This window comes from Centropristis striata, chromosome 15, assembly GCF_030273125.1.
Source record: "Centropristis striata isolate RG_2023a ecotype Rhode Island chromosome 15, C.striata_1.0, whole genome shotgun sequence".
Classification (NCBI taxonomy): domain Eukaryota; kingdom Metazoa; phylum Chordata; class Actinopteri; order Perciformes; family Serranidae; genus Centropristis; species Centropristis striata.
The window spans coordinates 31,026,770-31,051,254 of record NC_081531.1 but is presented as its reverse complement, the minus strand read 5'-3'; the positions used below and the strand labels follow the sequence as shown (position 1 = coordinate 31,051,254).

Here is a 24,485-nt window from a genome sequence, read left to right as displayed (position 1 = left end):
GGAGTGGATGTTGGCATTAGCAGGTGATGCTGTAAAAATACAAGAGAAGACAGGGAGGTAACTAAGACCTCCAGAGGGATTCAATAAGAAATGGACCTCGTTTTAAATTTCCTTCTTGTTTACAGCATCTGAGACCAAGAGAGGCTTTCATTCAATTAAGCCTCTCCCATTCGTTCCTCCTCTCACACAGTCTGTCTTCCTCCGTCTCTGCCTCCTCCTCTTATCCCACTGACCTCCTCCCTCTCACAATTAGTTAAAGGGAAACCAGATGAATGTTCCCCTGGGAAGCCAGTACATCACTGACCCAACACACACACACACACACACACACACACACACACACACACACACACAGGGTAGGCGTTTCACCACGTCAGAGAAACCAAACATTGATGTTGAAAATTCACAGCTGTTCTTTGGTTGTCCGGACATTTAGCCAATATGCAACAGTAAAAATAATTGCTAAATGTACATTTTCGCTGAGCTGAAGCTTGACAGCGTAATGGTCAACAGATTATACTTACACAATAAAATAACATTTGATTTGAATCCATAAACTTGCTCTGACCACAACAAATCATTTGTAATGCAATGGCCTTGTTTGTTTGTGGGCTGTAAAGACATGGCAATGAAAGACAAACTCAGTTCATTTCCATCTCAAAGCCAGAAAGAGAAAGAAAAAACTTAATTACTCACCAAAAAAAACAAAAACTTGACTTTCCACTAAATTCAATTTGAATGATCTGAGCTGGCATCCCGCCAGACTGAGTGTCCGCATTGCGTAGGCCTGAACAGGGAGCTGGAAATGAGCCCTGAGTCACTGACCTGCGGGGAGCTGGACGGCTCTATCAGCAGAGCTGCTCCATAAAAGAGTTTTGATGAAACCTTTTAAGTGCTGTAGTAATTCCTTAAGTCATGACATTTTTTAATGCAGTTCTGTTAAAAACAAAAAAGGCCTCAGAGAAGGAACTGATAAATTACCTGTGATTGTGAATGCATACTGTGTGTTGTGTAAATTACACATTTCTACATTATATTTTTTAAAGAAAAAAAAGCAGGGCATACTCATTCCTGCATGAAGACAAGGATCTAAACTATCACAATGGTACAAAAATCTTATAAATACTACATTTTCCATAAAGCAGTTCTGCTTGTTTAGCAACAATGGCTTTACAGTCAGCAACATTAAATTAATATCTAGCATGATATAGATATTATGGCACAATGGTAGACTAATTTAAAATCATCTCACTGTACATGCTGTCATTTGGCTAATCCTGATTAAGATGATTTTCCATTTGGATGTGCTTCTCTTAAAAAACATCGAGACAGAGATTTATAATAATGTATATTACTTTCTTTATATCCTGATGGACCACTGACAAACTGAATGAATGATGATAAAGGATACAACACCATAACTGATGATTGAGTTGTATTTTAATGACTGTAATTGTGCATTTTGAGAATAAGTAATGCCTTTTTTTGTGACTCCTTATTATGTATGCTTTTGATGAGAAAACTATCTAAAAAGTTCCTCTGTTTTATTATGAATGCACATTCTGAGAAAACAAAAAAATCAGAATAAATCAGCAAAATAAGACAAGCCAATGAATGGAAACATACAGTTTAAACAAGTTATATAATTGAACTGGTTAAACAAAAGACAGTATGTAAATGCATTTATCTCTCCAAAAACAACAGGGGGGCGAAGTCAGTCTGGTCTGTATTTCCAAGGACGTTTTTAAGAAAATCAAAAACTCTGAAAAGATTTATATGGAAATCTCTAGAGGTTTCATCTGACTCAGAGAAACCCTTTGCGCACAAGTCCTTGTTTCCCCAGCTGACCACTGCAAGCTGTGAAAAAAAATCGTTGGTTACTTCACGAGGTCAACAGGAACTTAAATGGTTAAATGACATTCCTATTTTTCAGTGTGGTTTGATTTTCCTTTTGCATTGGGTGACATGCATTTGTGATATACTGTTGTATACACGGAAAGAAAGTCTGTTTACCTGTATTGTGCGATGCGAATGGTCCTTGAAGACAGCCCCTCCAGAGTCACCTGGTCAAACAAATGCACACAAACCACATGGTTACACCCAAAATAATTGGCCTCTGCACCAAGTGGCAACCTCCGGGCCTGAGAAGTGAAGCCATTGCAGAACATTGCAGAACTAAAGTTGATAACAGTGATATTTATTTGGCTTACCGAGAAACATCCCTTGAACAAAAGGGATATTCTGGGGTGTTTTAACAGTGTATTTACTTTATATCAAGCAAAGATATTGTTGTGTGCAATTGTAAATGTGTGCAATTTGATGTTACTGTGTGATAGTAATGAGTAGTAATTTCCTTTGTTTGGCTCAACACATGAGATAGTTATAGCAGCTCCTCTCAAAGTAGGAAAATAACATTTATACATGACATAGAGGGAACATACCTTTACATGATATATCATCTCTTTGAGGTTGCAGACCACCAGTGCACAGGAAGTTGTTGGTCACAACAAGGCTTATATCTTTTGTTTCTATGCCTGGTGCCTCTAATGCATGTTGGATGCACGCAGCTCGCTGCATTAGTGAGTTGGAAGAAAACCCATTGTTTAAAGTGAATAATAAAAAAGTGAATAATGAAGAAGGCACACACAAACACACACACACACACACACACACACACACACACACAGCTCAGTAGTTTAAAACTCACATTTGGTCCAAGCTTTGCACGGGCAGTTTTTTCAATTACAGATGTTCCTTGCTTGCGCAGGAAATGGAGAACTTCTTCCTTACCCGTAAGGAGCAGTTCCTGCTCTGTAATTAGAAAACACAAAAATACAGTAAGGTGTACTTGAAGAAGCAAATAACAATCTATTTTAATTGAAAGACTAAAGACTAAATTAACAGAAAAAAGCGTATGAATATATTACACATTTATTATAACAAGGAAATCTAAAGTATTTCTTTCTTTCTTTTTTTTGTTTTGTTAATCTTTTGTGTTTGAAGGAAATCACAATCAGATCTTACTTTTTGTGTGTGGCCATTTTCCAGCTTTATTGATGTCTTTATTTATTTAGTAAACCTGCACTTTGTTATATCGGCTTGTGGCGTTGGTGGTTGGGAAAACCCCAGGATTAGTGAGCTTGTCTGTATTACAGACATCACTCCGCATGTTGGTTTATCAATTATTATTTTAACCAACAACACTGACAGCTGCTGAATACAACTTTTGTGATTGTAAATTGCATCTATGCAATGCCAGAGGAGCTTGAAAGGGGTGCTTAGATTCAACAGTCTATTTAAACATGAAGATAAGCTTTTTTTTCTTCTTTCTTAGTATTTCTGAGAGCTAGTGTGTGAATGTTGGTAGAGTAACCTCACCTTGTTGCTCACAGGTGGCATCAGGACGCAGTTTTAATGCTTCATTGGTCTCCTTGGTGCATGGTATGCAAATAGGTCTGAACGAGACACCAAAAATAATACAACAAGAAGAAGGTAAATACATTATCACCACATTATTTATTTATAAAAATGCAGAATTATAATTTTAACATTTTCTCAAGGACACAATCATCTGTTTCATGTGCATGTGCCTGTGTGTGTGTGTGTGTGTGTGTGTGTGTGTGTGTGTGTGTGTGTGTGTGTGTGTGTGTGTGTGTGTGTGTGTTCAAATTACAGTGGACACAAATTCTCACCGAGCTATATTGGAGATTTGAACGTCCCCCCCGAGTTGAAGGAGCGCCACATCATAGTCATAGAACTCCGACACATTCTGTTTCTTGTGAAGAGTAAGATTGAAGTTCGGGTGAAATATGTGCCTTGTTACATTGTGTTCTGTAAAAGAGATACAATCAAGGTTTTAATCTCAACACATATATTTAATGTTATACAATATTCAATAACTTTGCCATTGCGTCATGTTCAGATAAGTGAAGAGAATTGGCATGAGTAAACATATGGACGTTAAATAAACAGTTGTATTTACCTCTGTTAGTTCCGTCCTCAATCTCAACTTTGATGTTCTCAGACAGATCTTCAAATGTGAAGCAGTGAGCGGCAGTCAAGACAAACCGAGGGCTCACCAGAGAGCCGAGACAATTCCTCAGTTTTCCTGTATTGGGGTCCTTGAGTTTTGAATGGTAAATAAATATATAATAGTTTAGTAGTGATATAACACAGAGAAGCACAATGTGACAGAACTATGAAAAATGAGGAAAACTTGGTATGGTAGGAGAGAATTAGGAAACAGTCTTCATGAAATCCTTCATCTTTGACACCACTGTGACAGCCAAATGTTTCTGAATAACAGCTGTTTCCCTCAGTACAGTCCCTAAAAGTACATTCCTCTGATTTTGCTGTTGTCTAGTACAAGCAGTGATGATTTTTTTTGGCCATTCTCAATCCAAATGTGAAGCAGTGAGTGACAGTCAAGACCGAGGACAAACAGACGCATTTTGGCTTCAATATAAATAAATAAATTCTGGAATATATTTTGCAACATAGAGTAACACCACTGTGAAAATAAGCAGAATGGATAACATGGAATGATGGTACTTCATTTGTAAACTCATTAAATTCTATATCTTATTCCACTGTGTTGTCACTAAGTCAGATGTTTCTGAATAATGGATATTTCCCTCAGTGCAAAAGTACAGTCTTATGATTTTGCTTATCATTGGTGAATTGCATATAAAAGTAAATTAAATACTGAAACATTCACCTTGACAGTAATGGCTGCCCACCATGGAAACCTTTTCCTCTTGCTGTCGCGTTCTGTATTTTCAAACTCCCTGTGAAGGCCACAAAGACCTACAACATCATCTTCATCTGCACAATAAAAAAAACAAGCTCAATCAATGTTGATGTTTCTTATGAATTCAAATTAAAACACATTATGGTAATATACAGGCTACATATGCAGTATATCAGTATAGGTAAAATAGTAAGGGTCAATGTGAAAAGCTTAGCATTGCAATCATTTTCAAAGGCGACTTGAATGTGAGGAAAAAATGGTGGAATTATAGAATGTTGTATGAGATGAGACATAGAAACAGTGGTGCTTTGTTACACTTGCATTGTAACATGCTTGCAATGAGAATAGCAGATATAATGCTTAGCTTAACTTAGCTAGGGAGTAAAGTAATTACAGGAGGGACCATCCTCTGGGGAACATGATAGATTGTACAGAACTTTTTTTGCACCAAAGATATACAGAAAATTAAATATTTAAAGAATGTTGCATGTTCATTCATTATCCTTAGAGTAAGAATGTGAATATACATAGTTGACACTCAAATAAAAATGACTACAATGTGTTGCGTAATAATTCAGTGTTTGGACTCACTTATTATGTCGTAAAAGGTCTCTTTTAAATTTTTAATCTCCTTCATTCTGAAGTAATGCGCTCCGCCGGTCCCTACTGTGAGTGGCTTCAGGTCGTCATCAATGATCTCCAGTCCAATGGCAAAGACGTAAATGTCTGTAACAGAATGAAACATGGTCAGAACCTACCTGACTGACCATGCAGCATAACTACTGCAACACCCTACTGGCAGCTCTCACTACATGCACTCAAAGTCTCTGTAGATGATCAAGAACTTTTTTCAGATCCACACACCCTCACAATCCCTACGCTCTTCCAATGAAAGGCGCCTGGTTCCCCAGTGGTGAAACAAGTTATCAAATGCCATCTGATCTGCTGAGTTCCTTTTAATCTTTAACAAGAGACTTAAGACCCAGCTGTTTCATGAAGACCTTTACTAATGGACATGGATGATAAAATCTTCTTCTATGAAACCTATGCATTCTTTGCATTTACTTCCTGTCTGTGTTAACCCAGAGAGAGTTCACGGACGACTCAGTTTCTGTGTCTATCACGTGGGTTCTGTTACTACCACACTGCTTAAGGAGATTAGCGCCAGGTCTTTTGATTATGTGCTATATTTTCTGTTACTTTTAATCATAAATTCTCTGCTTTACTAAAAGGCCCCAGTGTGACCTCTTGATCATGTAACAGCCGGTTTAAACCAGAAATAACGTGCTGTAGGATCTGGGATTTGTCAGACATTAGAGGCGTTTGGGGGCAGAATATAAACAGTATAAGTTGTATCCTTTTAAGGTTAAAATAAGTGCACGTTCACGAAAAAACGTGCTCCATACATGAGGTGTGGGATGTTACAATTGTGGTTTACAGAATTGCTTAAAAACGCCCTAACACAGACAGAAAGGAGAGAGAACTAAGGGCTTTTATTGGACACCTTTTTTCAGCAGACTTTAAGATTGGACAAAGTTCTCCTCCGCTGTACCTAGGTAGTGTATTCTGATGTCTGAAAATAAAGAAAACTAAAAGGAACTTTAAGGTGGTCGTTGATTCATTTTCTCACTCAAGAGAGCTAGTAAATCCACTACAATTACAATGGGAGAAATTAATGTGAGCACAGATTATGACAAAGTCTTTTGTCCCAGAGTTACCATATCGGACCCATTTTTCTCTGACGGACAAATCAGAAGAAAATGAATCAAAACTGATGACTGGTGGTTGAGTAAACATCTAATGTTAGCAAAAGAAAATCTAATATAGAGGCAACAACGCCCACTTAAGAAACAGGAAGTGTGTTTTTGTTGCATTGGCCAAGCTTGTAACGTGCCATCGTCCTTATATCCAGTATCTTTGCTCAACTTAGCCTCATGGCACTTACTCACACTGTTATCCCATGATTAGATCTGAGATGTACATTGCTTTGGATAAAAGCGCCCAATAAATTAAATTATCACATTGTAACCGGTTTCAGCTTTAACACACCATTGAATATTCATTGCTGTATTAACGTTTATTGTTAGGAGCCAGCCTCTAGTGGCCATAATAAGTAATACAGGCACAAAGGAGGAGAATACCTTGTCTCACCTCAGTGAGAGTCAAATGTAAGTAAACAGCAAACAGAAATATGATGAGCTGATAACAACCTGATGAACTACTGATGAGACCCCGTCTTGCCCGTACGTGTCTACTAATAAGTGCTGATATACGCCTGAATCGAGTTCAAGCTGCCAGATAGGTGTTATTGTAAATCAATAAAATGTTGCTGACAATACAGCACATGTGGCTGAATTGTTCAAATCAGTATTAAAAAATAAAACTCACCCAGATAGTCTTTTCTTGGTTGTTCTTCCAGACTTTGTCCTACAGTGTGGTCTACGTATACCATTTTCTTTATTTTTTCCACAGTGCTTCCTGGTGATCCACCCATATTATAAGCACCTGCAACAGAAGCATGTTACAATTATGTACAGCAGCTTTATGCAGGAAACAGCATTTGTTATTTCAAATGTTTTCTTTCTTCCTTTCTTTCTTTTTACTACTTTAAACTTATATTAAAGATATTTTATAAAACATGCATGTTTACTTAATGTAATGTTGATTTTATTTCACGTAATTCTAAATCAAGGGAAGTAGTAGTAGTAAAAACATAGTTAAGTGGTGAATTGATGAATATTATGTTTATCACTGGGAAAATACATTTATTTGCGATCTTGCTGAGAGTGGCAGCGCAGACATGTTTCATATAGGTGGCACACCAAGAGTCTTAACTGAATTTGATTTTTTAGTTTTAGTATATAGGCTTATAATTAATAGGCTAGTTTACTAATTTAGAGCTTTAACCCACTATAGAGACCACACATGAATACAATTGGGCCCAGTCAATTTATGCAATTCCAAGACTGTTTATGGACAACAGTATGCAGAAATAGATATAGATATCTTGAAATGATTCCTCAGGCCCTCTAGTTTCATTATGTACCAGTAACACCAACCACGTCAAGTGTTGGCCGTCTTGTGGCTCTTTCATATATATTAATATAAAGAAAGGGGTAAGAAATTGTATATCACCTACCCCAAAAATGTCAACTAATCCTGAATAACTAATAACTAACAAACTACTATCTAATAGCATCACTGTTTAAAGAAAAAAACGCCTCCAGTGAAGGAAATTGTTAGCATCACTGATGAAGTAATTAAATATACCAAGAGGCTTAAATTACCGTCTGTAAAAACGATGATACAGTGGCGGTGTTCCTTAAAAGGCTCCTCTTTAACACGAACTTTTATAAGTGCCATTTTCTCCAAGAATTTGACAAAGACAGCATTTAAGTCTGTTCCCTTGTTGATGTCCTCTTCATGTTCGAACACACACACACACACACACACACACACACACACACACACACACACACACAGAGACAGAGAGAGAGAGAGAGAGAGAGCAAGAACATAGATCAAAATTTCCAACAAAATTTCGGATTCTTTATCATCATTATTGCTCAGTAATAACTCACCACTTATTTCAAAGTTATTCACTCTTTGGATTATGTCATTTACACCCCCAGGTTCAAAAAAATCCATAATGTTGACAACTTCATGTATTTCAGAGGAGAAAAACACTATTTCATAATTTGGAGTGACGCTAAAGGATGAAATCTGCAGAGACATAAAGCAAATCAGTTAAATAGAAAGTGAATGATCTTTAGTATTACAAGAACTTTGGACACAACTTTGTAAACACTGTCAAACTTGTCAAACCGCTGCAAAATATTTTGTTGATGTGACACCTTCTTATGTATCAAACTGCTTATGGTTGTTATTTTGTTGAGTAATTGATTCATTTATCAGCAGAAAGAGAATCTCATAGTGTGCATTGACAACAAGCCAAGGGACTCGTGCCAAGAAGCATAAATCAAGATTATGATGTGTAATTCATAATGCAATTTACTTCTAATGGGTTGTTGTGCTGGCGCCAAATGGGGTAGGATTAAGTTTGTACATGTTATGTGCACAGTGTGTCAAATGTGTCAGGCAACGTAAAAGGCTTCATATGTTAGCTGATTCTAACAATGTGATGACTTTAAATAGTGAACTACACTTAGAATTATCGCATTTACATTAAAAAAAGCAAATGCACTAAAAAGAAGATAGAAAAAATGTTTTCATAATTAAAAATAAAGGTGCAAAAATGAAACGGCAAACAAAAAAAGAGGAAAAACCTAAATAAATAAATAAAACAGTATGAAATGAAAAATCATATTACTAAATGAAATTAAAAATATCCAGCCATAAATGTAAAATAACCTACATATTTTATACTGAAATGTTATACCATCCTGCTTCTTTTTCAAAATAATAATAACAATATTCAGCATATTATACAACTTTTACGATGTAACTTTTTGGATAAAAATGTAAAGACTGTATTTTTAATCAAACACACACATGCACTGATCCCACAGTCCAACCCCACAGATCCCCTTCCCTCCCACCCACTGTTATATAAAATATTTCACATTTATGACTGCCACTCATTGCTGTGCAATACTTATCACTTAATAATTACTTATTTATTACAGTATTCTTACCCATTACAGTATTTCATGTTTATATTTCCTTATTATGTGTCCTTTATCTTGATTATCTCTTTTTTAATGTCCTATGCACTGATTAGGTTGAGCACCCATAATTTTGTTGTACACCCTGCAATGACAATAAAGACTATTCTATTCTATTCTATTATTAAGATGAAGGCGTGTGTGACTTACCTTATCAATAAGTGCTGTCACTGCATCAGTTGCATTTTTGATGTGTTCCTTTTTGAGGCTCTCAGAAATATCCACTGCGATGTAGATGTTAAGTACCCCATTTTTGGAAATCCTTATTTTTCTCGTTCCCTGTATGTCATCTAAACAACCATGCACATGAAATGTCTTATTCATAAATAACTGTTTCAAAAGATAAACAGTGTTATATATACAGAACAAAGCTATTATGTCATTTTGATAGAAGTTAGTTTGATGGAGTTAAAAGTTATACCCCTAGTCGTATCAATCACATTGCAGTTACACAAATTAAATAAATGAATGCTACACGTTTTAGTTGGTCTCTTTCAACGGCACCGTGTTGGTCTTGTTGGTCCGATAGCCCCGCCCCCAGTCCCTGACGTAGCAGTTAGCGGTTCAAGACCAGCAAAGAGTTTGTGCCCGTTTTTCCAGCCGGGAGCCGGCTCATTGGCAATGGAGAACCAAAGAATCGTTCTCAATTAGGCACTGACCAGACACTAGCCGGGAACCACCAGGTCTCAAACCAAAAACAACCAACGAGACCAACTAAGATGTGTATTATTAATCTAATTTTATTTGTTAAACTGCAATGTGATTGATAGAATGTAATCACCGGGGTATTAGTAGAATTTGTCTGTTCCGGTTTGGAAGCACCATATCTCCAGCAAGAGAGAGATACATTTTGTATTTGCCTAAACATTATTTTTAGGCAAATCCTACTCATTGTGCCTTTAGCTGAAAAGTAGGATAAATCATGAAATCATTAATTCTTTATAAAATGTGCTGTAATAGCACTGTGTTAAACAATATTTCGAGGAACTTACCTTCAGGGTTTAAAATCGTGAGGCTGTTTTTGATTGCGCCTCCAAATGCCAATGAAACCTCCATTGAAGTGTCGTAAGTGTGTTGGTCTGCAAAACCCACATGAACACCAGTTTGTAATAATTGTCACATGCAATGGCGCATATATATATATATATATATATATATATATATATATATATATATACATATATATATATATATATATATAAATATATATATAAATATATATATATATATATATATATATATATATATATATATATATATATATATATATATATATATACTTATGGGATAATCTGACAGTAAACAGTTGATCCATCCATCCATCTTTCTATCCAATTGTCTATCTGTATAATACTGTATAATAAACACACTTTCCATCAGTACAACAGTTTTTACACTAGTGGTATCTGTCTTACAGTAGCATGCTGGCTCGTATCCAGTCCACTGGCCATTCTCCTGACACACTCTCTCCTTCGATCCCACCAAAATCATGTTGTTGTTGCAGCTGTATTTCACTGTGTCATCAACGTCAAATATGTTCCCTGTCCTTGAGGCGCCAGGTGGAATACCAGGATCAGGGCAAGTGGACCCCGCTGTGGTTATAAAAACAAAGATAAGTGATAAAACAGTCGTCGATGAGGATATACCCCAAACCTGAGTGGATCAGGACTTACAGTCATGGCTACAGATGGGAGTGGAGCCGCTCCACTTTCCATTTGGTAAGCACACACGTCTGTCTGAGCCTTGCAATCTGTATCCAGAGTAACACTCGAATGTGGTCTCATTGTCCACAAAGTACTTTGGCTGAGGAGGCAAGACACTTCCGTGCTCCAGCACATTGGGGTCTGGGCATTCAACAACTGCAGAACAAAAAGAGCTGAGTTATTATGCAGAGCAGGCAGCCTGAGGCAAAGTGAGAACCATAATCATCATCACATTATTACGTTTGCATTTCTGAGATCTTCTAGGCGCTGGGTTCCAAGTACTACCCTGACACGTGCGTGTCATATGGGGTGATGGATAGTAGCCCTCAGGACATTGGTAGACCACGATGCTGTTTGAGTGCAGCTCTTTCGTCAGTGTGTAGGTGCCTCCTTCCATATCCAATCTCTCATTTGTACAGTCACACCGAACTTCACCTCCTGAACAAAAAACAATTTTGATTTTTTGGCATGGAGCTGTAGTATGTACTTCTAAGAATATTTAATGCACTCAGACTTTAGAAGGTCATTATAAATCATTTTAATGAGCTTCCCCTTTAACACATAGACTTTGAGAATGTGTTGTTTACATCTTAAAATCAGAAAAATAAGCTAGCAGCTAAGCCTCATTTCATATAAACTCCAGAAAGCAAACATTTTTACTAGAGAAAGAATGCTGGATGATATATTTCTACTGCAGTTTAGCTTAAATTTTCAAAAGCTGTCTTACATTTCTAGTTGCCATATGCATTGCTGTTATTTCAATCCTTAATTTATTGACCAACTACGCATAGTTGTTTTTGAAAAATCTGTTGAGAGACTGAGAATTATGGATAATTTGTGAAACTATGCCATAAAATCTCAGTTTGTCTCATACCGTGAATATAAACACACGAAAATACATTGAAATGTCAAAATTGCATTGAAATATCTTCGATCAAAAGGAAAAAAAAATAGCTTACCCATGCAAAGGAGACATGATAGTACAGCAATCCATCTCCAACAGACAGGAGACCCCATGTTGAACCTTAAACTGGGGAGAGATGAAAAATGAGAAGGTTTTCCAAGAGCCCTGTATTTATTTCAAATGTGATGTTCAGAAAGAGGGGCTGGATTAACAAGGACGTTCGGGAATACAGATAAACATGACAAATAAGAGGAAAAATCAATACTGTTTGTCCAAAGTATCTGTCCAAGTTGATACAATTGTTTACCACTGCATTAGACCTTGCAGTAATAGCAGGAGATTCAAGTCAATAATCTTGCTTTAACCTTTATTTACCGAAAAATAATTAATTAACCCTTTTCCTGAAAGCCTGTGAACATTTCAATAAATTCCATGCAGTTTGGGTTACTTGTTCATTCTGAGTGTTGTAGTCCAAATCACCCTGTTTTGTGTCCTAGATCAGTTTTGGCCCAGATCTTCTTCGACGTGTACACACAGACAGTCACATGTTGCCTTAAAAAAACAAAGTAATTGTGAAACCAACAAACTTCCATCATTTCCCAAAATCTGCAGGCTCAGTTGAGCTTTGGTTATTGACACACTGAGAAAGCTATTGATTGGGCAGCCAGTCAGCTCTCCCTGACCCTTACGGTCATTTGAGTGACTTGTGTTCAGTTACATGCTCACCAGGCTAAATTGTACTCTTTTATACCCATTAAAATTGTGACAGACTCTCTGGGAAAGCACTCTGAGTTAGTCAATGAAAAATTAAACATATTTTCAAACTGAAAGGTCAGCATGGTCATTTTGCATCTTTTGTGTCAGTGAAAATGAAAAGGCCTTTCACGCTCTAATACAGGATGATTTGTCCCTAAAATTTTGATTTTTGAATGCAGCATATGTAATTTAAGTATTTCATATTTTATGTAATTGACAACACTCACTTCACTTCTAAAGGGGAAACATTTTTTATTGTGAACACATTACATAATCTAAACTTTTGGCTTTCCATTGAACTACCAGCAGAACGTCGCTGTAGCTGTAAAAAATACAACAGATCAGCCCCATCGGAGGCTGTACATGTTCAAGATATTTTAATAAAAATGGGCTCTATATGTGCCCATAAGTCTCCTCATTGCATACATGCCTGCTTTATGATGAATGCAGTTTAAGGCAAAAAACACATAGTTTTCCTCATGCATTATTTTCCCAAACTGTATCTGAATATTTCTGCACACTGGGGGCACCAAACAGCCTGTGAATTGCATAGATTGGGTATTACTGGAAAGATGACTCTTGTGGATTCAATGAGACCAATTTTATTTATGTGTGATGGTGTGAGTCCCCATAGTAGCCATTTTATTTCAGTGAAAGTACAACCACAAACAAGAGACCTTGAGCATTCAGAGGTTGTATCGCTTTCCTTGCTACATTGACGATAAGGGGGCTTCTCAGCAGTTTACACAACAGAAACTGCTCATCATCCAAATCCCCAAAAATACATAAATCTCCAAAAACATTTTAAACCAAATCACCGAATGGATTTTTTTTAAAAATGTTGTTCAAAAGGCCTTGGTGTATTGATGTAAGATTTTGCAGTGGGTTTTCAACTTTTGATCTATTCTTAAAATTTAAAAAAGCCTATTTCAGCACCAGTAACAAACGGTGTAACAAATGGTATCAACCCAAAACATTGTTGCAACAACTTATCAGCATGGGAATGGGTTTCAGAAAGCTAGTTCGGAACACTACAAAGATGAGAACCCTTTGACATAATTGCCTCTCCTCTAGCACCACCCTCTGGCCAACTAAAGCCTTGTACAAATTCACAAGTATTTGTTCCATCCAGTATTTGAACCATGCAATGTTAAAGTCTTTAGGAGCTTAACACATTTAGGCACTCAATGCCTATTAGTAGGCTATCTTATAACCTCGTATCATTTCTTATCACTGCAAGATAGATTGTCTTTGTACTTATTCATTAAATACAGTGCTCTGATTTCAGTGAAAAACACCTATAAAGAGCATATTTAATCATGTTCATTGCACATGGCTTTGTAAAAAGGGTGAATTTTTCCATTTACATGGCACATAACACATTGCTACACAAATACATTATTATTATTATTATTATTATCTGAGTTTAAAATCAATGTATACAGTGTATAGAGTATTATACAGTGTACAATTTTCTTTGGTTATACCAGAAAAAAAGTAAGCTACACGGATACATTTTCTGTACACACTGGCTACAGTTTTTTTCATATAATTTTCCAGAAAACCTTTACACACTGCTGAAATTTTGACGCCTCATATGATAAGAAAAAATCTTTAATTTACTGTTTTCAAGCTTGGATTCAATATTTGATAACATGAATGTATTTATTATTATCTATTTTATTTTATTAAATGTATATATTTATATGTTTTTTTGCATTAAAGCTTTGATGTCCCATTATTTTAAAGAAATCGTCACTCTGTTAAAATAATCGCCTAACTCATTTTTTAAATTGTTTTTCAGGAAACACAAGAAACTTCACCAAAAGTGTAACATATGACATTTATTGATCATTTCACTCAAAAAGGATGTAACAAAGGATGGCTATTGGCATAGTAATAACACTGTGTGTAAATTATGTAACTTAAGAGAAATAAATGAATTAGGGAATTTTTTGATCATGCCTTTGTGACTTAAGCAAGATATGGTAACACTTTATTTTGAACGTGTCTACATAAGAGTCAAACAAGCCTGTCAGAAACATGACATGAAAGGTATCATGAGCATTAATGTTACTTCCAAGTGTCATTAATGTTCATGACACATCCCATATCATGTTTATGACACGCTCATGTCACTCTTATATTGACACCTTCAAAATAAAGTGTTACTATATCTTGCTTAAGTCACAAAGGCATGTTCAAAAAATTGCCTAAGTCACATTTTATTTCGACTTGGGCATAATAAATCCGCTTAAGTCACACACTTGACATATAGGCCATTATCTTAAAGGGATATAATCACATGATCTGATCAACTGAGGGTGTAGGTGATTTTACCATAGGTGGCCGGCATCATGAGGAGATGATTTAGGCAAAAAAAAAAACAATTTTGACAAAAAATGACTTTTTTAACAGTATGGCGAAATGTTTGAATGTAGTTACCAAATCTAGCACCAGGGGGCGCTAATGCAACACGCAAACTAAAAGCAAAACCAGACACGAAGAAGAAGGAGAAGCGGAGATGACGACCACGGTGGAAGTCATCACAAGAAAAATAACAACGCGCCAAATTTGTGCTAAATTCACTTTAGTTACTTCCTCAGACCTAAACGCATAAAAAAGTTTGTCTAATCTTCGCGAAAACATTTGTGGAGACGCTGCTGGCTGAGGAAGGCTCTGCAGGTGAGGTAGTCGGCAACATCTTGCTTTTTAACTTCGTTTGTCTGAGAGTTATGGTGTGCACCTTGTGAGTAAGTAAATTACATTTTGACAGATAAAATGGTAAATACTCGGTGCATAAGTCTTACAGTAACAGCCTCAAGTAAAATAAAACACACTTAACCCTCTGAACGAACTCCAAGTGTGTATGTTTTCATTAAAAGATCGCTAAAATACACAGTTTGTCGTAGAAAGAAAGTGTAAAAACGGGTATTATCTTTCAAAAAAAGTGTTTCTGTTTTCAGCATGGCTGTGCCTTTTGTACAAGACTGGGACCTTGTTCAGACACTGGGAGAGGGAGCCTATGGAGAGTAAGATCCCCCTTTTCATTATCTTTAACAGAATGTATTACTTTATCATTTTTTCATTGGAGTGCATGATCAAAAGTTTCATCACGATACGGTATTTTATCGATTCTTTAGGCAACAATCCGATATTTGGTCTGCCACCATACAATATACTGCAGTGGTGGGATATAACTAAGTACATTTACTCAAGTACAGTACTTAAGTACAATTTTGAGGTACTTGTACTTGATTATTTCCATTTTATGTAACTTCTTCTAGTCCACTACATTTAGCTAACAGCTTAAGTTACTTTTCAGGTCGAGATTTAACATAAAAAAAACATGATACATTTAAAGTGATTAGACATTTTTTTAATTGAAAACGCTGCTTATGTAAAAGCATCAATAATAATCTTATAATATATATAACAATCTGAGTGGGGTCGTTCTACATAATGAGTACTTTTGCTTTTAATACTTTAAGTACATTTTGATGCTGAATGATACTTTTGTACTTTTACTGAAGTAAGTTTTGAATGCAGGACTTTTACTTGTAGTGGAGTAATTCTGCAGTGTCATATTAGTGCTTTTACTTTAGTAAGGGAACTAAATACTTCTTCCACCAGTGACACAATGTTGATTTGATTCAATGCAAAACATAATAGGAAATAAAATATTATATGACAATTTTACTGAGCTCCCTCAGATAGTTAAAATCAGTCTTTTCTTTTTAATGACAAGAATATGAAGGTGGAATTTCAAAATAAAGGCATATCTTACAGATGATGATATGTATTGACATTTTCACTTTGCATTGATAATATAGAATCAGTTAATACAGAACGATGTGTCCTTACACCCCTAATGCTGCAAAAGTGCACGTCAATGTCATGTTCGACACATGTTGTACAGACTTTTTACACACAATTCAGTTAGAAAACTATATTTATTGCAACAGTAATTCAGTTCAGTTTCAGTGTATCCTTGCTCATGTGATGCTCTGCAACAAATCTGGCCCTTAACTTGTGTTTTTACTATAAGAGTAAAGTAAATCTGCTGCTGACTGCTGACCCTACTATCTTTTTTTTGTCATAGATCATTGATATCTACTTTCTTTCACAAGCATACCTTCAATGCAAAAGTCTGCTATCTAGGAAATATTTGGATGACTTTTCCATGTTTAACATCTCAAAAACCCTCACCAGACACCTCTTTTGTGCTCGAAAACCGTCTTTTCTTTTTGTCTTCATGATTGTAGGGTCCGGCTGCTGGTGAACAGACAGACAGAGGAGGCGGGTAGCGGTAAAAGTGATCGATACCTCTCAGGCTAAAGAGTGCGCTGAAAATGTTAAGAAGGAGGTCTGCGTCCATAAGGTAGGTCATTCACCTGAAAGAAAAATAGAGGTAGCTTTTCAGCTGATGGTCTGATCTGAGGCCAAGTAACACACCCTCCCGTCTTTTAGTGATTTTAAGAGGGTACTTCGTCAGGGCTGGGCGACAGTGAAATTCCTCTATGGACGATATTGCGCCAAGAAAAACCATATACACCATATACAAAATAATTGTCCAAATATAGTTAAAGAGAGAGATACACAGGCGTTCAGGATTTAGATTAGCTGCCATTTGCTGGTGTTTCGCTGGTAAATTATTAAGTGTTAAGTTTTTGATTTGACAGCACTTTAGTCAGCTGTTGTTTATAAATATTGGAGTGGATTGAATTGGAGCTTTAGCTATAACCTTTTAAACTGTTAATTTAACCAGAAATTTTCATGTGCTGTGCATGTCCTGTTCAGATGCTCAACCACCCCAACATCGTTCGTTTTTTTGGCCACCGGAAAGAAGGAGCCACGATGTACCTCTTCCTGGAGTACTGCACTGGAGGAGAGCTGTTCGACCGAATCGGTGAGACGGACAGGTGGCAAACAAAGAGCTGCTCTCCTGGAGGGTGTGATCAGTTTTAATGTCGGTCTTTAATGTGGCCCAGCACGCATTTGTGTACACACTCCTAAAAGAATGCAGCTCGGACCACCTCTGGATGTGGTTTGAGTGCTCAGGACTCAAATGCACCCTTGGATGTGTAATATATTTACATATTTGCATATTTAGGCCCAATGTGAATTGGGTTATTGAGTATTTGCAGCTGATTTTCAATGAAAGGCCGATATAAGTCTGATACATTAATGTCTAGAATGGTGGTCATATGTTCAGGTTGCTAAAATGTTCTCTCTGATTTTAGAGCCTGATGTGGGGATGGCGGAGAAAGATGCTCATAGATTTTTCCAGCAGCTAATATCAGCTGTGGTGAGTGGAACAGTGTGTTGAGGTGACCTTTCTTTGCCGTTTCTGCTGTTACTAAATTGTCACATGCACTTCTACAGGTATACCTCCACAGTAATGGCTTCACCCACAGAGACATAAAGCCAGAGAACATTTTGCTGGATGACAAAGGTGAGGAGTGTCAAGGTGGTGGAGTAGGGACACCTTTGGTTAGTATTTATAATGACCAGTGGTGGAATGTAACTAAGTACATTTACTCAAGTACTGTACTTAAGTACAATTTTGAGGTACTTGTACTTTACTTGAGTATTTCCATTTTATGTAACTTTTTACTTCTACTCCACTACATTTTTAGGCAAATATTGTACTTTTTACTCTAGGATTTAGCTGCCAGCTTGAGTTACTTTTCAGGTCGAGATTTAACATAATATATATGATCAATGTAAAGTGATTAGACGTTTTTTTGATTAAATCTATTAACAGTATATTAAGTAATTAAATGAGCCCAATCTTTACAAAATTAAAACACTTCATACATTAAAACACCAATACAAATAATGTAATAATATATTTAGAATATATAAAACAATCATAGTGGGTCCATTCTGCATAACCCGAGTACTTTTACTTTTCATACTTTTACTTCAGTAAGATTTGGATGCAGAACTTTTACTTGTAGTGGAGTAATTTACCAGGGTGGTATTAGTACTTTTACTTAAGTAAAGGATCTGAATACTTTTTCCACCACTGATAATGACCATTATCTGCTGTTGTCTCTATTAGACAACCTGAAGCTGACAGATTTTGGCCTGGCCACGATGTTTCGCTTCAAAGGCCGAGAGCGTCTTCTAAATCGACTCTGTGGGACTCTTCCTTACGTGGCTCCGGAGCTCCTCAGCCAAACTGAGTACAAAGCTCAGCCTGCAGATATCTGGGCTTGTGGGATTGTCCTCACTGCCATGCTGGCTGGAGGTAAGATCATAAAAATGCGTTCACACCATCAACTGTCAATATGAGATAAATGAGTGCAGCGCGGGTCTGAGAAGTGAAGCCATGCCAAAGTTTTTTTTAAACCTGCATTCTTTCTAATAACCAACAGGGGGTGACACCATTAGCTGCAAAAAGAAACAAAGTGAGATTGCATAGAAGTCTATGAGAAATGTTCCTACTTGTCACTTGGTTTATCACCTCGCTAAACATTTTCGGAATGGGTTTATGGTCTCAAACGCTAGTTTTAAGCCTTCTTCAATACAGCACAATGTTAATTTTGTTAATTATGGTCCCATTTAGAGTTCAACAGATATATCTGTTGACAGATATTATTGGCCAATATAAAAAGGCCTATGGGTGTACATGCTGTCCGACATGAAACGTTTTTTACACAATATAGATTTGCACACTATATACAGTACTTGCACTTCAACACTTTTGAATTATCTTTTAAAAAATCAATGGTTATCCTTCACCTGACGCTGAGCATTTCTGAGAATGAATTTGTGATCTGAGCTTTCTACATGCACTGAGAAATTGTACCTCATGTTAATATGCAACTGTCTGTTTAGCAGCATTTCTTCTCTTTGTGCTTGGAGGTTATTGCAGCAGCATCGCTTGTATGCAGCAGCTACATAGAAACATTTTGTCACTGTCGTCGTGTTGCATGTTTTGTCAGAGTTGCCGTGGGACCAGCCCACTGAGAGCTGCCAGGAGTATTCAGACTGGCTTCAAAAGAAAACATACCTACCTCCTTGGAAGAAAATACAACCAATGCCTCTCAGTAAGTCCAAAATTAAGAGTTTAAATATGACATTTCCTAAATTGTCTCGGATATTCATTCAGTTCACGTGTAACTTGTTTTTTCAGGTTTGTTATCCAAGTTACTGCTGGCCAGTCCAGATGCACGCATCACTATCGCAGATATTCAGAAAGACCGCTGGTTCATTCAAGGCAAGTCTCCAACTCTCTGTTCAGTAGGAAGGAAAACAGATGTTTGTTTCTCCTTGTGCAATACTGCAATATTACTTCTTATTTGCGATTATTATTCTTTGTATTTTATTTAAGTTATTCATATTTTTTAACTCTGTTGTCTTATTCACTTGATTGTGTCCCTATTTTACTATATTTAATTGTAATTTTGGAGCAACCTGGAACAAGAATTTCTTCAAGGATTAATGAAGTTCTATCTTATCTTATCTTATCTTATCTTATCTTATCTTATCTTATCTTATCTTATCTTATCTTATCTTATCTTATCTTATCTTATTATCTCTGCAGGTGTGAAGCAACCACCTCTGGGCTCGGGAGGAAACAAGCATTTTCGATCAGACGTGGGACTCAAATCCCGGACCAACAGGTCAGACCTTTGCGTCTTTCTTATTTAAATGAATATTTCTTTTTGCGTCTGTAGTCCTAACACCATGTTCCTCCCTCCGCAGCGATGACAGGATGCAGTTTTCCAGCTCTCAGCCCGATTTTGCGGCAGGTGGCTGCTGGGAAGCTATGTTGATAATCGGCCAAAGCGACGGCCAAGTCAGCTTCTCTCAGCCGACCAAGCCGGAGCACATGCTGCTGGGTAGTCAGCTGCTGGGCACACCGGGAGCCAGTCAGGTAATTCACATACTCAGTCCCACATCAATTTCTATATTCATCTCAAGTTGTTTGATTTTGCAGCAACAGAGCATCCACGATTTTGTCTTTTTGTCAAATATACAGTGCTTAACACATTTATTAGACCACCGTTTTTTGCCACAGCTGTCCTAAATTAACAGCATTAGTAATTAACAAAATCATCATTTGTTTTTGTAATGGTTAATACATCAGTATGTAGAAGCTCTTTAACTGAAACGATATTTTTAATGCTAAAATATAATTATTGAATGAATACATGAAATACATGAATTTTCAAATTTACTGTTCCCCCCCAAAAAACTGTACAACTCGTAAAGCACATTATTATTTATTGATTAAGATGTCAAATTGTAGTTACTTACTTGCATTCCTGAACAGAAAAATGAGTTATTATAAATAATATATAAATTAATTTATGACTTCTCAGAGAAACCCAGTGAGCCAGCTCACATCTGGCTATAAGAAGGTGAATTCAGTTTATTTGCCAGATAATTTACAATAACATTTTAGTTTTAAACAGGCTTTTGAAAGATTTCTAAAATATTTGTTTTCTCATTTTCATGACAGGTGGTCTAATAAATTTGTTAAGCACTGTATGTTTTATGAAACTTTATCTTTAAATGCTGATCTGATGGTTTCTGCTAACTCCTGACTTTCTGTGTGTAGTCGCCGTGGCAGAGATTAGTGCGGAGAATGACACGTTTCTTCACCACCGTGAATGCAGACAGCTCCTTATCTGCCTTGAAAGACGCCTGTGATGGCCTGTCACTTGGCTTCAAACTCACCTGCACTAAACAGGTACATCTGTGCTCAAGAATAAATGACTCAAAACTTTACAGAAATACGCTCTTTGATGAATAAAGAAATCATAAACGGACCAGGATTAACACACAAGCCTCGTCCAGCTGCTCTAGACCATAATATTCTTGACTTTAATGAACCTCTCTTCCTTTTTAGGTGACGGTGAGCACACTGGACAAGCGCAATAACAAACTCATCTTCAAGGTCCACTTGCTGGAGATGAATCAGAGAGTGCTGCTGGACTTCCGACTGTCTAAGGTAAGTTTTAGCATTTCAAAATAAGTCTTTTTTTAATTTTTTTTTTTTTAGGAAAAATCCTGTTTGGAAGAAAAAGCATCAACTGCACATACTGGTGCATCCCACCCAGTTTGTTTTCTTTAAGCTTATATCCAGTATTTGCCCTCCCCCTCATCATGTAATATGCATTTTTCCTTATAAAACAAGTTGCAAGTCTTAGTGAAGTACATGTTGCATCTTTGAGGGATATTTAGGGATGCTGTGATTGTAACAATCAGCTCAAGAAGGTAGTAAAGGTACTTTAAATCCTATAGACCATAATATTGAGTTTAATGAACGCTGATTTCTGCAATTAAAATATCCCACCTGCTCAGAGTCATGGCTCAATCTGAACACAGACATGAAACAGACTTGAATTGTGAAAGTGCCCTCAGGGACTTTTTTCCCTCCTATTTCAGAGTAGATACAACACAGGAGAAACTGAGTGATGCTAATGTACATTTATTGACCGAACACAGCCAGTGCAGCACAGACAGCCGGAATAAAAAATTATAAAAACCTCTAGCAGTGTAAGCAGACAGCACAAAATACAACCGGCCACTTACGCAGTTCCTGCGTATCTGTTTGGTCTGAAAATGCCTAAAGTAAAATAACTAAATAACCAGGACCAGAAGGTTTAAGAGTACATTCAGCTTATTGACTCTGCGCAAGTTTTCTTGAAGGAGATTTTGATGTGTGTCTCTGTGCTTTCAGGGTGACGGTCTTGAGTTTAAGCGTCTGTTTGTGAAGATTAAACAGAAGCTCGGAGACATCATCACCACGCAGAAGATTTTACCCCCCATCAGTTAAGCAGCGCATAAAAAACAAATGCATGCTCCTATAAACATCGGAAGGAGAATCTGTGTATACTTAGCTGTTCTACTTATATTTTAAATGTATTCTGCTGTTCTCTTCGTGTGTGTGTTTGTGTTGTTTTCTGTTACTTCTATCCTTGTGAGAACCAGTGTTGGATAAAAAACATGGTTAAATCCTCTCTTCAAGAAGTTTGTTATTATGTTTAGTGTTAGAAAGAGTTTTTCAAAGGTAGATACACGAGGAAAGTCTGTGTATATATTTGTTCTGATTATGTTTTACATGATACAGTCCAAAGTCTTCAATAAATTATTAAAATACTAACATTGTAGACTTGTTCTGTGATAAACACTGCAGTGAGTGAGTGAGTGCTGAATATGAAATATTCACATGAAATCACATTTCAGTTACTTAAGGATACAGCAGGTGCTTTTAAAGCCCTTAAACAAAACAATTTCTCTTTAACAACAATAAAAAAAAATACTCCTGTACAAGTCAATGTCTGTACTGTAATGAGTATGTAAACGGTCTAATTGTATTGTTGCCACAGAGCATTTACACAATCCATAACTTAGAGCCTGACAGATATATCAGTTGACATATTCTCAGCCATCAGTCTATCAGAGGCGTATCCGATATGTGTCGTTATGAAATGTTTTTTTTACACGATATATAATGCAGAATATGCTGCTTGGTGTCATTTTTTTCTTTTTTTTAAAAAGTCAGCAATTGACAAACTGAAATGTAATTGTCTTTATTTTGCAATTTTTTTTCCTATTTATTCTTTATTTTCTCAGTTATCTATCTAAAAAAGCAAGGTGTGTGTCTGTCTGTCTAGATCATATCTCTCTAACCGTTAGTCAGACTGACCTTAGATTTCCTATGTGGCTTGCACATGGCACGAAGGTGTGCATCCTCGTTTTTGAAGATTTTTGAATTCATTTTTCAAAATATTATTTACGTAGAATGTGTTGTGGCATTTTCCGATCGGACGCCTTTCAAGGGAGCTCCGCCCCATTGTGTGATAGGCCTACACCTGCTCAGTAACACAATTCTCTCTGGATTTCCACGCCTGACTCATCTCATCTGTAAGTCTATTTAGCCTACCTATCTTTAAGAGTTTTAAAGTGCGGTGTGTAAGGTTCGATTGTCCAATAATATTCGATTAGTTTCCAGCGAATATCAATGTTCAATGTGTGTGTGCTGGCTGGTGTGCGTACCTTATGAAAAGTAAGTGTTTTATGGAGTAGCAGACGTTGCAGTGGTCTGCATGTAATGTGCACATTCTGTTATTCACATCCATCTGTTTGTGCTGCGTGTAAACTTCTTCACTCCTATATCTGTGTCTGTATGTATGTCTAACCATGTTGAATGATTACGTTTCTTTTTCTTAAAATTACTTTCTGTGTCTCTTTATATCTCAATGTACATCCATGTATTATCCAATATACACTTTGTATATTAACACTACGCAAGAGTATTACACCTCATTGTACATCCCATTTTCACACACAACCTCATTTGGCCAAATTGGAAAAATCTACTCAATCTCCCACTATACCAATACATACTTCCTACGGGCACTGCACTAGTTTCTAGAATTGACAATTTTTATTAAAAACTCAAAAAATTACAATAATAGGCACCATATAGGTTATTGTTTAATTTTGCCCCTCCAGAATCAGTATTGGTATTAGTCTCAATAATCGCATATCGGTCGGCTCAAAAAAAAAATCTAATTGTGATTATTTTGACTGATATTGCAATTTGAGTTGACTCAAGATGTTGGAGTTAATGACTGTTTTTGTATCATTATACCCTTTTTCTTTCCTTTTTTAAAATCATGGTGTGAGTTTTTCTTAAGATCTAAACCAAACGAAAATATTTT

The 24,485-nt window shown here is 36.6% G+C and overlaps 2 protein-coding genes across 2 annotated transcripts; one reads left to right on the top strand and one right to left on the bottom strand.

Annotated features, from left to right (window-relative positions):
• Positions 1–1,422: 1,422 nt before the first annotated feature.
• On the bottom strand, positions 1,423–12,251 carry LOC131987239 (complement factor B-like). Its single transcript, XM_059352429.1, has 18 exons — positions 12,098–12,251; positions 11,379–11,576; positions 11,109–11,294; positions 10,851–11,027; positions 10,428–10,514; positions 9,586–9,725; positions 8,332–8,473; positions 8,038–8,169; positions 7,139–7,255; positions 5,342–5,476; positions 4,718–4,824; positions 3,983–4,121; positions 3,693–3,831; positions 3,379–3,455; positions 2,708–2,811; positions 2,442–2,571; positions 2,014–2,063; positions 1,423–1,857 (listed from the first exon to the last, which is right to left on the bottom strand). Exons 1-18 carry the CDS (start codon positions 12,153–12,155, stop codon positions 1,684–1,686), a joined length of 2,292 nt encoding a protein of 763 aa, XP_059208412.1. The 5' UTR covers positions 12,156–12,251; the 3' UTR covers positions 1,423–1,683.
• Positions 12,252–15,343: 3,092 nt separating this feature from the next.
• On the top strand, positions 15,344–24,434 carry chek1 (checkpoint kinase 1). The gene is given in 15 exon segments (XM_059352436.1): positions 15,344–15,488; positions 15,765–15,830; positions 17,064–17,100; positions 17,102–17,179; positions 17,599–17,707; positions 18,042–18,106; positions 18,184–18,253; positions 18,866–19,054; positions 19,752–19,856; positions 19,943–20,026; positions 20,354–20,432; positions 20,515–20,686; positions 21,374–21,505; positions 21,665–21,766; positions 22,499–24,434. Coding segments are annotated over 14 exon segments (1,383 nt in total). The 5' UTR covers positions 15,344–15,488; position 15,765; the 3' UTR covers positions 22,595–24,434.
• The last annotated feature ends 51 nt before the right edge of the window (positions 24,435–24,485 follow it).